This window comes from Crocodylus siamensis, chromosome 4 (genome assembly GCF_052110815.1).
Source record: "Crocodylus siamensis isolate JL-2025a chromosome 4, ASM5211081v1, whole genome shotgun sequence".
In the NCBI taxonomy this organism is placed as follows: Eukaryota; Metazoa; Chordata; order Crocodylia; family Crocodylidae; genus Crocodylus; species Crocodylus siamensis.
This window is the reverse complement of record NC_143398.1, coordinates 218,688,051-218,702,648: the sequence shown is the minus strand read 5'-3', so window position 1 is coordinate 218,702,648 and position 14,598 is coordinate 218,688,051. Positions and strand designations below refer to the sequence as shown.

Here is a 14,598-nt window from a genome sequence, read left to right as displayed (position 1 = left end):
CCCCACCCCACCGCCAACACCGATGCTAGCAGCTGTGGGCAGTCCCTGCATGCCACCATGGTGCCCCCCCAGTTTTGGGAGGCACCAGTTGTTCATACCTGTACAAGCAGCCTCTTTCTGAGGATTGTGCAGTCAAGAACATAATTCAACACTGCAGTACCCTAGATGTGAATATCGACTTGGATATACATAGCCCTGGTAATGTTCAAGCAACTATAATGGAGTAGAAGTTTTTCCTTTCATTGAAATCGTGGGGTGAATGTGACATTGAATTCAAGGACAGTAGAAGTGAGCTCAAGGTTTAATTCATCATGTTGTTCTTAGATTTGGGAAATACTGGGCTGACTTTGACTTCATTAGTGCGAAGCCCACACTAACATCTGACAGCAGAACTTGACCTAAGGCATTTCTCACTCTACAGTATGAGATGCTTCAAAACAATGAATGCAGTTTTGATGTACATATGTACAATAGGCCATTATTTTCAAATACAGCCTTCAAGTTTGTGTCTGCACTACTCTTTTATGTGCACATGATAGAGTGTACCTATGATAAATTGCGGCATAGCATCTACATCTGTGAAGATGACATTTTCACTGAAAATTGTTTGGTTAATAGTCATATTTGAACATAAGTTGTAATTTGGGGAAGCTAGGCAGGTGCAAAAATTAGCAGCCGAGCTGAGATCCCTTTTAAAAATGCAGTCCACAGGCAAAGTGAAACATTATTAGTTTAACATCCAGTTTCCTGGATTATAATGATATCACATGAGACTTTTAAAAGCCTTGACATACGTAAGAAGACAGAGCTAAAAAATAGCAATGTGCTGAAGAACATCAAACGTGGTTATCAACTGGAAACAATTACCCTTAATAATAAATAGCTCTTCAAGTTGTGTTCCATGTGCAAACAGATACAGGGGTTTCTTTTTCCCCTTTCTTCTCAAATAAATGTCAATGTGTTGGTAAATTATACATTGATATTATTTAGATATTTATTATGTAGTTGTTAGATCATTATAATTGCCCAAATTGATAGCATGGATTTTATGCTGAGAATCTTAGATTATTTTAAATCACTGTTACTTTGTTCTGTTTTATTCATAATCTGACTCTAGACTGTTTTACTTGGAACATATGTTACTCAGAAGTGCTTTAAGGAAGTAGCTCTTAGCCTCTGTATTCATCATTCTAATGGAGCTCTGAGACCCTCCTCTGATTTTAGGCCTAATTCTGCAAAGGTTTCTATAAATGCAGACCCTACTCTAGCTGGAGGTCTCATTAACCTCAAAGGGACATTGCAGGGGTGTCTGTTAGTGGCCTTGTGAGCTGCTACTGAACCTGCAATTTATTTTGGTTCATTTCATCCCCGTGAGTGCCAGCCCAAGTTCTACATACCTCTTACACTCATCTGCCCATTTTCACAAAGGTGATTTTCCATGCCACCTAAGGGATGCTGACCCTGAGACGGCCTCACCAAATTCTGCTCCACAATTTTCCTCCATTGCAGCAGAGGACATAAGTTCCTCCATTTCTACAGGGTAAGAGGCAAGATTTACCTTTGAGTAAGCTCAGAGCTAATGGAGTGCAGTGAATTAATAGAATGAAAGTCTTTGCTTGATTCTATGCATCCCAGGATGCAAACTGAAGTTGAGGTCAAAGTGACCATCTGCTCACTGAGAAGAGGTTCTGTGTAAAGAATTTATGAGTTTGAAAAGGGCTCCACTGTGAAACAGGAGAGGCACAAGTAAAGGAATTGCTTCCTCTGTCTACTGTATACACATGGTCTTGCTTAGTCAGGATTCCCTTTCAGTATATAAAGGCTCATTAGGAGAATTATTATCTTGTGTGTCCCGTTTAAATTATCTTGTGTGTCTGATTATTATCTTGTGTGTCCCGGGACAAAGAAACCTGGAAATTCGTGTCTTCCTTTTGAAAGAATATAAATAGTGGCCTAAATCACACGTTAGTGGGTGCATCTACATGTGAATTAATGCATTTTTCCTCATACGCATTAAATTTAGTGCCTCCAATGTGAGGTACTAAATAAATGTGCATTAGGCTGCCCTAAGTTGGCAGGCTGACCCCCTGAGCCCTTTGCCAGGCAGGGCTGCTCTGACCCGGCATCAACATGATGCGGTCCCAGGCACATGTGTAAACATGGCACCAGCGAGCAATAAGTACTGGAGTTTATTGAATCATATTAATATGCATGTGTAGACATGCCCACTGGGTGATTGTGGGGGTGGGGGAGCTGCTGGGAAGGAATAAGACGTATTCCTCCACTCTCTACCCTCCAGTTTAATGTGTTACAACTCTGGTGCAATTAGGTACAAATAAGGCTCTTTAGGCTCTTAAGAGGCAAAAGAGTGAGATGAAAATGGAAGAGCTAGTAGGACGTGATATAAACGAACCCACGTGCCTTGGAATTTAAGGTGCCCTTAAATTTAAGATGCACACACATTTTCTGGTGTATGGAAGAGCTTTTAACCATTTTTGGCACATATTTAAAATGCAGGCCATTTTGAGAAGAAAATATTTCATTCAGTGTATATTTTCCAGTGTAAAGAGGTATGGTAAAATAAAGTACTGGCCTCTGTTTTACCTTAGATCTTATTTCTCCGTCTAGTTGATTGCTTTTCTTGCTAAACACCACATTGGTCTGACCTTTTGCCAGGAAAATTCACACCGACTTCTACACCAGTGTTTGAACTATAGACCCTCTGAATTTGGTCCCTGCTCATTTTTACTGGTTTTTACTTTGTAACACTAAGTACATATGTTACCTTGTAACATAACCTACAGCTTCATATTGAAGATGAAATTGGCTAGAGGACTGGATCTGTGGCTGGTCCCTTTGCTTTCAGGGTATACCAGTTGAGGATGAGATTTATAGACAGATAAATGTTTAAAGGACAAGGCACATTCTTTAATAACAAAACCAAAGTTCTTATCTTGTAGATAGGCAGCATGAGTGATGGCTATAATTTGAGGGATCAGACATGCTTCAAGACTTTCCATGAAAAAAATGGTCTAGAAAAGACAGTTGGTGGGTTAAAGGTTGTGAATGAACCTATAAGCTTGGTTTTCACATTTTTTAGCTTTCCCTGTAGTGGGTGGTTATATAATAGACACACCGTATGCTTATTTTTACAGGTTTGTGGGGAGAAACAGCGCTTTGAGAAGCTGATGGAACATTTCCGAAATGAAGACAACAATATAGACTTCATGGTAAGACTTTATGCAACTTTGGGTAATACATTTCAATTCCCCATTGTCTTTTCTTATTCCCATATATTCATTTGGATCTTGTGTGCCTTCAACCTTCTGTCATCTTACGTTCAGTCTAAAATGATCAAACCAGTATAGATTGTTATATTCATTCTTTAATTTGCACAGGCTTCATATTGATCTTTGAGGAAGTTATTGTTAGCTATTGTAATTATACCTGGCGTAATCCATTCAATAGAATATCAAACTAGAACCTGAAAACTAGCATTCTTAGCCCAGCTAGACATGCTGCAGGACTCTCTATTCCTGTCATTCCTTTGTCTGTTGAGCTATTTAGAGTATAAGATCAGCCTCTGAGTGTGTACATGTACAGCTTTCAAGCAGACTGGGACCTTGATCTCAGCTGAGGCCTTTAACTGTTACTGTAATATAAATGATAGTAAAGCTGACAGTCAATAAGAGAGACCACCTACATATTAGAAAGGAAGTAGGCCATTTAATGGCCATTTTAATAGTAAATTTTTTGCTTTCTGTACAACTGAATCTCTGTATCTGGCCACCAGATACGTTGCAAATATAGCTCTTGGTTATTAACTATTTGAGCATTTCCAATCAAGTGAAAGGTTCTTGTAAGCATGGTGTAGTAATATAATTATCATGGTATTTGATCCTGGAAGGGCAGGATTGGAGAGCTTGTCTTAGAGCATTGTGTACTGTCACTGGGTAGGAGGACTGATAACATCTGAAATGACAAGTTGTGTAGTGCCAAAGTCCATAAATACTCTAGACAGGGAAGTGTGAGCCAACATCATCACAGCAGTGCCTGTCTTAATCTATAGATAAATATAACACTACTTTTTACCACAGCTAGTTCCTCAATTTGTTTGTACAATTCCACTTCCCCTGGAACAGTAGAGAAAATAGAAACTTAGAGGAAGAACATATACATACCAAAACCCAGTTCCCATGATGGAAACTTATGAAACCAATGAATCATGATGCGAGAATGAGTGTAAATATTGAAAAAAAAAAAGGAACTAATTATGAACTGAGCTTTAAAATGCATCTTTAAATATACTTAAGGTGAATTTTAGTTAAAGGTTCTCGCTTGAAAGTCCTAGAAACTGAAGTCCTCTCTTTCCAGGACAGATACACCTCAGGTACTATTACTGTGTTTACACAAAAAAAAGACAAGGTTTCCTCCCTCCCACCCCCAATCAGCATGGGGGGAAAAGCCCCTTGCTTTACATTTGTGTACAAGGAAACTTTACTAAATACATTGTCTATATTACGGTGCTGCCAAAAGTGGCATGTGCTCAGTAATGGAAACCATCTATAAAATTGGTTAAATGGAGCCAACGTCAAATATGACTATAAAATACATAGCCTATTAGGTAAATATAGTGATCAGACCCTACAACAAGTATAGATTACTATAGCCCATCTGAGCGAGATGTATAGTAACACCCATTGCAAGCAGTCCCCTCAGCACCGACCTTTTTTTCAAGTCATGGTGAGCCATTACATTGAATACTTTTAGGCTTACTCTTCACTCCCACAGCTGAGCTGCGCTTTGCTTTCCAATTTCCAATGATTTCTGTTTCTTCACCAGCCTCAAATGCCTAGCAAGCATCATGAAACAGGGCCCCAAAAGGTTCACTTAGAATCCCTTTGTTGCCTCTTTCTCACCCTGTCCCTTATGATTAGGGTTGTTCTGCCCTCCATGAGGGCATGGAGAGGCTCCTCCATGAGGAGCTGGACCAGGTTGTATTGTGTTTCACCTGCATATAAATTTTTGGTGGATCCCAGGACTTGTGACAAGATCACTGGATTCCAGTCAAGAGGGGGGCTAATTACCATGTGATCCTTTGCAGGAGTAGGTTTCTGGACTTTGCACACCCCTAGTGAAAGGATGGTTCAGTCTCCATAACTATTCCAGCTGTAGCCTTTTGCTGCATCTTCCAGTGGTGCCTGTGTGCTTGTTGGGTTTTATGTTGTAGACTTATTGCTACTAGGAATTTGGTTAAGACTTTAGATATCATAGATATCATTCCCAGAAAAATGACTTTCAGGTGCTACAGAGTTGGGTCAGACTCTCCATGATTTGGAGGTAAAACTGTTACTAATAAAATTACCATTTTGACTTGTGCAGTAAATAAGCAATTTTTTCTTGTTTCAATAAAAGCTTACAGTTGGGTATAATATCTGCAGAAATTATAGTAGGGTTAAGGAGCTGTCTGTAGTTATAATTGTTGTTTTTTACAGCTGGTTTTGAAGTAGAGCCTGGACCCAGTGTGTGATCCTTGTGCTTAAAAATTCTCTAAGTTTTACATAAGGAAGGTTTGTCTAACAGACATATCAGACACAAAAGATCACATCCTTACCTATTCTTTATCACTTATTGTCTTTTTAACCACTCTAGTAACTGCCTACATGAAATGTTAATAGCACTTAGTGCTTTTTTATCATATTCCAGAGGCCATTTGTGAATAAGACAACAGTATGTGGTTATCCAGCTCTCCACAGCCCATCAGGAATTGCCCACACTTATCACAGGACTATTCTTTATTTACATACATTAGCCTGCATACTCTAAGGATAGGGAGCAGGGGTAGTTCGTATCTAGGTCTCAACAAGCATGTTATTGTCTTATTCCTGTCACTTATTGCTCCCCCATCCTGATCTGCTTGGTGAATGTTGGATCAGTTGCCTTTCTGGCAACATCTCATTTCCCTTTTCTCTGAACTCTTTTAGGGACTCTCCTAGCTCAGGGGTCTCATAGTGAGGAAGCCCAAGTAGCAAGAAGCATTGTACTGTTAAGTGCTTCCTAACAGAAAAATACCACAGATTCTTTCTGCATTTATTTCTACCCTCCTTTGCAGAGTGGATTCCCTTTAGAATCAGGAAGTCTTAGGGCCTTGTACATTACAGTTAAGATGCATTAACTACACTTAAAACACCAGTGTCCACATATTGAGGCAATAACACACATGGTAAGTGCCACCGTATTGTATCAAAGTTAGTATTCTTAGCAAGAAGAGTACACATGGTAGTAAGTAATACATTTTCAGCCATCGTGGGGCTGCTCTACAGAGATAACATGATAATGACAAATGTGGTGGTCCCAGCCACAGCACAGCGCTGTACAGTACAGGGGCTGGACTGACAAACATCTGTTTGTCAACCGCATAGCTGGCTCCGCCCTGCCCAGTTCATAGTAAGTCTTACCATTCAGTCACTTGGACCTAGTTCTAACTGGTAGTAATGCTTACTATGATCTAAATAATACACTTGCTAACTGCCTTATGCTATAAGACCCTTTGTAACATAGCTCTAAAAGATGTCCCTTTAATAGCAAGTGTGTTTCTTTTGGGGGGGGGGGGGGGGGGCTGGGAGCTGGTTTCATGGCACAGGGCATTCATGGAGATGACCTGTTCTGTGGGAGCCAAACCTCTGGTCTTGGTGGAGCCAAGTCATAAAGAAACTCCACAAATAGGACAAAAGTCCTGTCCCTCCAGCCCTCCCTGCTGGAATTAACTGACTAGGTTTCAATCCTAGCCTTTGCTTTATTGTTGCCTGTGTAAGGAAGAGTCAGCACAAAAGACACTGTTGAGCTATTGGTTTTTAAGAAGGCTCAAACCCTTCATGAAATTTAGGGTGAATTCTGCTTCAAAGGCCACAGTCTGGCTCTGGATAAGGACTTCAGGAGGTGGCCTGTGGCTAGTAAAAACTGTAACATTGGGCTGTTTCCACTTTCTGATTTTTGATTAAATGTGTGGCAGGTCTGCAACAGAAATAGACAGAAGATTAATGACAAGTGATCTGACAGGCCAGATCTGTTACCGTCTAGTTCTAAGTAGATCCACATGCTGTTACAAACACTATATAACAAATAACTCCAGGGGGTAAAGCTTCAGAGTTCTTGCATAGTGGATTACTGAATCACCTGCACTGTGCAGATATTTGAGTTTATAACATTTGCCAAAAGTTCAACAAAATAGAAATCGCTTATGGCAGGATGAGTACAAATGAATTCTGGAGTCAAGGCTCCAGAATGCTGCAATGGAGTAATTCAAATAGTTAAAATAACTGAACATACACATTTCTGTAGCACCTGGTCTTCAGCTTGACATTAACAGAAGACAACAAAAAATGAATTTTTTTGTGAAATATCTTGAAATGGAAGGGAGCCAAGTAAGAGGAAAGAGTAGTGAAATAAAGTATTTCAGTTACTGCTCTTGTGGCTAGTAGCTTAGTGAATCCTGAATTTATCCAGGCGGGCTAGACTACATGACTGGCTGCAGATCCCTGCTTGGAGAGCCGTATGATTGTTAGTCATACCTTTGATTATGTTCCTCTGGTAAATCCTTTCATCTTGTGTGTATGTGTTTGCAGGATCATGGTCTGAGAAAAGAATATATAATTTGGCCCTGATACTGCAAGACTCATTAAATCAAAGTGAGAGAGTGGAACAGAGGTTCTTTTAAAATGAAAGAATTTGGCCCTGCACTGAACTGTCCTTCAGGGTCACCTGCAGTGTTTGGCAGTATAAGGCTGTGTAACCATCCAGGGTCACATAGTCTACTGTCCCCTGACAGTCAATCCTGGCTTGTTGGCCCTCCCCTTGTTCTAAAGTGCCTATCCATCTCTCACCTACCACAATCTGATGGTACTGAAATTAGGGAATAGGCCTTCAGTCCTGTAGGAGGTGTTAGGAGACTAGAGGCACCTTAAGTGCCTCTAAATGCACAGCTCTGGGTCACTTTTGCCCGATAGCCTGTGGGACCATAGGGGATCTGGCCCCAATTAGCAGTTCAGTGGGGTGAATTCTCCCCAGAATAGCTGTCCTGGTTAGACTGACATTACATCTCCCTTTCACCGTTTAGAATTGCTGCCATGTCCCATTCCTGTAATCCATCCTGGTAGGCTCTGCTGCCTTGCAAACAGTCCAGAAAGTCTGCTTTTTCCCTTTTTCCTCTCTGGCTTCCACTTCAAACTGCTGTTTTTCCCTCCCACAGCTTTTCTGGGCCTATTTGCAGTTTCCAGTTCCTAGTACTGCTTCCATCACGTCCTAGTAGGGAACTTCTGCCTTTAACTGTGCCTGTGGTCAGACTGTGACTCCTTCTGATTCTGGAGCTGCGTTTATATCCCCAAAGCCCACCTCTTCTGGTTTCATAGCAGTTCACCAAAGGCACAGTTTCCATTGCTTTACTTTTTTCCTCATTCTCTAGTAACAGGACAAGGTTACAGCCTGGTACTGACACTGGCATTGTAATTTTACAATAAGTTATTGCAGTGTAAAGATTTACACAGTAAAGTTTGGATTCTGTCCAGGTTAAAGGGGCTCTTCACACTTTGAAATGAGTCCATGCTAAAAAAATTGAACTAAATTTCAGTTCTTCCCACTTCCTAGAAGTGAGAGGTCTTTAAACTCTCTATTCCTCCAAGTTTATCTCTACTGTCAAGCAGACAACTCTATTTGTATTGTTGAGGATCTGCACCAGTGATGACCAGCCTTCCAGCCACAAGGCTGGATGAATGGCATAGGGTTGCTCCATAGGCCAGATCTTGCATGGGGCTGTTAGTTCTCAGGTGTGATCCAGTATACTGGTCTAACCCTGCGCACCTGTGTCCGGCCATGTGCCAGAATGACCCAGTACTTTGGCCCAATCCAGCTTGCAGGTCCATGTTATCCAGCCCACAGGACTCCTTGCAGGTCTGGAAATTTGGCAATGGAGAAGTGGCAATTAATGCTGCCGCTGCTCTCCTGCCACCAAATTTCCTAGAGCCCTGGAGGCCAGATAATGTGGGCCTATAAGTCAGATCTGGCATGTAGGCTAGAGGCTGAACACAACTGATCTAAACAACATTTTTCAGAAACAGAATATTTAAAGCTTTCTTAGGACATTCACTATGGATAGAGATGTTGATATAATCCTTTAAAATAAAAATCTATTTTTAACTAAACTTTTGATTAATGAATTTTGCCTTGTCCCTCTGATGTTGTATAGCTACCCTTTGATCTTCTGAAGCATTGTCCTACCAAGACCAGCCAGTAGGCAAGAGTCCTCTTTATTCTGGCAAGCAGCAGTCCAGAGAAGAGTCCTAAGATTTGCTTACTTCTTTCTCCTAAGTTATTATTGGTCCAAATTGAATATCTTTGAGACCTGTGTTTGAATGTAAAATCATGCTAAATGGGTTTTATCTTCTTTAATATTACTTCTAAAGATATTGATCCAGTCTATTGAAACATAAACATATAATTTTATTTATACTGCAGTGTCTGTGCATCTGAAAAGACTGATATGGTAGCCTGTTAACTGGAAAATCCCTCAAGCACACTGATACTAAATTTTATAGTTTGAGGTTACTTTTAAGATGTTACTTAAGAAGAGGTGACAAATTCTGTTTTTGGATAGATATTTTCAACTCATGTTGAATTAAATAGAAAGTTTGAAAGTTACCCAGAGCAGAATTTGGCTGAGCGGTATGAGAGGGACAGGAAGAATTATATAGGAGACATAGCATCAGACTGGACCTTTTGTAGCTTAGCTTTCTACCTTTGGCCTCATCATGAGTATCCCATCTTACTAGTTATAAACCTCTGGAGTGACAGTTCTGTGACCGCCTTCCTTGTGTGTTTTTGTTTCTTTAGTTGTAATGGGGTTTATACATTAAACATCATGATCTGTATTCATATTCATATTTCAGTTGTGAAATCTATTATTTAAAACTTGTCCCAAATGAATGGATTTCTCCTTTCATTTCAAAGGCCCAATCCTGTTTTCCAATGTAACAGAGCCTATCGCTAGTACAGAGAAGACCAGAGGCTTTCATTTGAAAAAATAATGTTGTTTTCTTCTCAACAGCTAATGTCATTACTTGCATTATAAGACTGAAATTTTGAAATGGAGATCATGTTATTTCCGCAAACAATGTCGAGGGTATATTAAAACCAAGCCAGACTCCTCAAACATTACTAAAGTTTTGGAATTCCACTTTTTCGTCCATCAGGATAAAGAAACACCTTGTAAGCCATGATCCTTGATTTTAAACAAGCAAAGAAAAAAGCTGGCTCACAGATGCAAACCAGAGTTTCTATTTCTGATAAATATAGCATTGAACTGTCATAGTGTCTGTAGAAATGCTGGTTGAAATGGAAGATCTTAATCGAGTCCTGCTGAAATTGATCCAATATCCCCACTAGATATTGGATCAGACCAAAACTCTCATACTTACAAACCCCTCCTGCCAGTGTACACATCACGTACTATTTACTTGACCAGGTACATCATGAGCCCATTTCCTTCTCTCTCTGAAGCCTCAGCTTTTCCTAAAAAGCTAGGAGTTAGGAGACTAATCCTGAAGTGCTCTAGTGCAGCATGGTCAGTTCTGCTTTTCTATGGAAAAGGCTGCTCTGCTGCTTTTTGTTAAATGTTCACTCTGTGGTGATTGTTCCCTACAGGTGGCGTGTATGCAGTTCATCAACATTGTTGTCCACTCAGTAGAGGACATGAATTTCAGAGTTCATCTCCAGTATGAATTTACCAAATTAGGCCTGGATGAATATTTGGACGTGAGTATGGCCCAATATTACATTTTCTGGAATTGATTGTCTCCACATGGTTTTATCAGACTTAACCATATTTGCACAGTGCCAGCAGCTTGCCTGGTTTTCTTTATGCTTTGAGTGACTGCTGGGGGTTAGTTGTAGAAAGGTTGATGCTGAAGGTTGCAAATTATCTCTCTTATCAGCAAAGGCCAGTCCATCTCAAATGTTTCACCTCCATTATTGGGGTCCCATTGAAACCACAGGAACAAAAAGCTCTAGGAGGGATTCATTATATTAGGTCTTCTCTCCTGCCTTAGCTGGCTATCACTTTGCCACAACTTTGGAGCTGTGGTGACTGCTTGGCAAAGGTTAGATTCCAAGTATCTTCTGGTGCTACAATCTCCTTGGTGGACTTCCTGATGCTGAAACCCTGCTCCAAGTTGGAGTTATTGAGTTGGAGAGAATGTGTCTTTTGCTCTGTATTCTCTTATAACTAAAATATGTATCCAGTTTCTGTTCCAGTCAAGGTGAATGAAACCCATAATCTACATGGGTTTCATTCTACAAGCCTAATGGCCTTTGTTCCAAGGAGCCGGAACCAGAATCCATATGCCCCATACATCTCTGGTAAAACAGCCTCTCTGCTGAGAAGGCTGGATTTATTTCAGACATTTTGGCAGTTAAATCTGTTTTCTACCAGCAACCTCACAGCAGTGAGTAGGTCCAGTAATGCAACCGTGTCAGCTTCTGAGACCTTTGTTCAGTCCTGACCATTGTGTTCAGTCAGGGGAGTTGTCCAGGAGTGAAATACTCTCTGCTGTGGGCTGCAGGAATCCAACCATGATTCTGGCAAGGCAACATGTATAAATGATCATTTTGTAAAAAATGAAAACTTGAAAGGACAAAGAAGCAATTTCAGCGGGCAGCTTGGAAACTTGAAGTCTGTTGTGAACAGAACTGTCTTTCTGACTTTGTTCAGTCTTCCTTTTACTATTTTATACCCTTTCTGTCTGGTATGTTTTTGTACCTGACACTGTAATGCACATGCTGAAAGAGTCATTAAGCCTGTCTAACTCTACTGGTCTGTTTAGCATGTCTCTTCTTTAGGAGTTGACCCTGAGCATTTAGGAGTATATACATTTTTTTACCTACAAGAAAAAGGCATCCTCTTATCTGTGTACATACACAGAACTCCGTGCAGCATGTGGGAGGGTCACATTTGAAATTAATAAAAGGGATATTGGGAAGAATAATAGATATGGATCCGCTGACTGTGCTGAAATTCGTTGAACTAGGAGAGGTTTGAGGAGTGACAAGATTTGGAATCTGATGCATTTTGTGCCAGAAATGTACTGATTGTCTCTGTCAACTTGTATCTCCCCAGGGGAAATTTGACCCTCTACTGAGAGTAGTCACATCTTTGGAGTTTGCTCAAAAGTTGAGGTCCACAGGTGGGAGTAATAGGCCAGATGATCATGAATGATAGTGAGTGAGTTTGTCACTTCCAGTATTGGAGACTATTCAGTGAGATCCAATACTGTAAAAATACCAGCCTGTGATTTGAAGTCCCTTGCTGAATCTGAGGAGTGTTTGTTGAGTAAAGTCTGTGTGGGATGGTGCATCTTCAGATGAAGAATGGTTATGGTGCTGGTCTCCTACCAAGGGAAATTAAACACATTTTGCTTCCCTGTGGAGCGTTGACTAGCATTTTCTGACTGTTAGAAATTTGCTGGCACCTTCTGGAGAATGTGCTATTTAAAGGAATTTTTGCTTTTATATCACATTTTTCCCCTCTGGTATTTCTCTCTCCTGGTGTTTTATTATTAGGAACATTTACATGAAAACAGTATTTTTTCTGTTTAGGCACTCATCTGTTCCTGCTGGCTTTTGGCTTTGCTCTGTGGCAATAGAGACAAAGCTACTTTTTGCTTTCTGCTCAGAATATTTAGACTCAGTGACAATGAGTGCTTTCTGCATTACGGCTGTTGCATTGGCACAAAAACTGTTGCTTATCTAAAAGAAGATTTCATTATAATCCCTTCCCAACCTGTTTACAATCAACCCCAGTGATATAGGCTCATCAAGGGGAAATGACAGAGTTTCTGCATGTGCACAAGGATGGTAAGGCGCAGGGAACTTTTCATGTGTCAGGCAGTTACCCCCTTTTTTTTTATACCTGCATGCAGGGACTGCTGCCTCTTGAGGCAGTAGCTACCCCAGGCACGTAAGGAAGGCATCAGAGCCCCACTCTCTAGCTGGCAAGATGGGCTATCTCTGCTGCATGCTGGAGAGGTGCAGAAAGTAGGTATTTTGTCTCCTGGATCATGACCTACCCTCCCCGAGAGCTTCCCACTGCAGTGCTGTGGCTCAGGTCCATACCATCCCCAAGCTGATCCAGTTCTTAAGACCAATCTGATGTTCGTCACAGATCTACATGGCGCATCAGTGAGCCTTTACCGTCTGATTGTCAGTGTGTTGTTAGAGTCTGTTAAGGTTTGTAACAGAGGACACTGAAGAACATGCTAATGTTGATGCAGAAAAAAAATACTGCCTTGCTTTATTTTTTAAGTTCAGAACATTTGGGGCCTCCTCACAGTTCACTGTTTATTATTTCTGATCCTTCGGGAGGTTACGAATGTTCAGCAATTTGCTGAAATATGAAAATGGCCTAACCTGATTGCAACACTCCTGCAACCTTTCTATCTGGGTGGCCTGGTTATTGCCTGCTGCTGAATGTATTAATGATACTTGTGCTTTGGACTTTCAGAAGCTGAAACACACAGAGAGTGACAAACTACAGGTGCAGATTCAAGCTTACTTGGACAACGTGTTTGATGTTGGAGCTTTGCTTGAAGATGCTGAAACCAAGAATGCAGCTTTGGAAAGGGTTGAAGAACTGGAAGAAAATATTTCTCATGTTAGTACAAAGCTGACATTAACTTTGCCATTCAATGTCATTAAGAGTCTGCCATCTCAGCGTCCACATTCACTGTTAAATGATGTTGCTAGGGTTAAGAGGTAGACCTTCAGAGGGTAAGGAGCCTTTCCCTTAGAGAAGCCATTTATGCACTGAGGCTGCTTCTGATAAGAAAATAAGCAGGTTTTTGGCACTGGAACCTAAATAAGTCATGGAAAATGTCAGAAAGAGATGTCTCAGGGATGGTTTCTCTCATGGACATTTGTTATGGAGTTATGGAGCTCTAGGTGCTGTTATGTGTGGCATTTCCTCTGTTAAAGAAATGAAGGAATTTTTGTTTCCTTCATTTGTAAAAGAAAAAAAACCGAAGTCTCTCCTGTATTTCTTGGAGGGATGCTTCCAACCTGGAGTCAGTAGGACTATGGTAGAGGCTGCTGCTGCTTTTTAGAACCTGGAATTGACTTGGAATTCAGTTCAGAGCCCTTCATACCAGCAGTGAAATGACAGCATTTGTCTGTATGGTTACTTCTTAATAATAGTATCCATGTGGTTTCATTGATGCCTAAGAAGCTTTTAGTGAAACACAAGACAAGCAAAAATGTATTTTTAGTCCTTGTGTGCTGCACTCATTGGCCAATAGTAGGGCATTCATAGGTATATTTTTTTTCCTTCAAGCCTCTAGTAGACTCTGTGAGAAAATGTTTCCTTGTGTCCTTTTGTGTAATTGGTCACCATGGCTTGTTTGACCGTGGTAGTATAAATTTGGTCAAAGCGACAGTGATTCTTTTCCAGTGCATCTGGAAATTGAACCCAGATCTTCCTTGTTAATCAGAAGATCATCTCTCCTTCCCAGCATGTGGACATAGCTCACTTCATCTTGAATAATCCTTCCATCTAAG

The 14,598-nt window shown here is 40.7% G+C and overlaps 1 protein-coding gene across 6 annotated transcripts in view; it reads left to right on the top strand.

Moving 5' to 3' along the window:
- Positions 1 to 14,598, top strand: part of FMNL2 (formin like 2) — a 284,119-nt gene that overhangs the window by 237,880 nt on the left and 31,641 nt on the right. For all 6 annotated transcript variants that reach the window (XR_016442094.1, XR_016442093.1, XM_090045714.1 and 3 more), the window contains exons 10-12: positions 3,156 to 3,230; positions 10,696 to 10,806; positions 13,550 to 13,699. Coding sequence is in view for 4 of the 6 variants with exons in the window: in XM_090045714.1 (XP_089901840.1) it covers positions 3,156 to 3,230; positions 10,696 to 10,806; positions 13,550 to 13,699 (336 nt within the window). In the remaining 2 variants the exon portion in view is untranslated. The remainder of the gene's footprint in view (positions 1 to 3,155; positions 3,231 to 10,695; positions 10,807 to 13,549; positions 13,700 to 14,598) is intronic.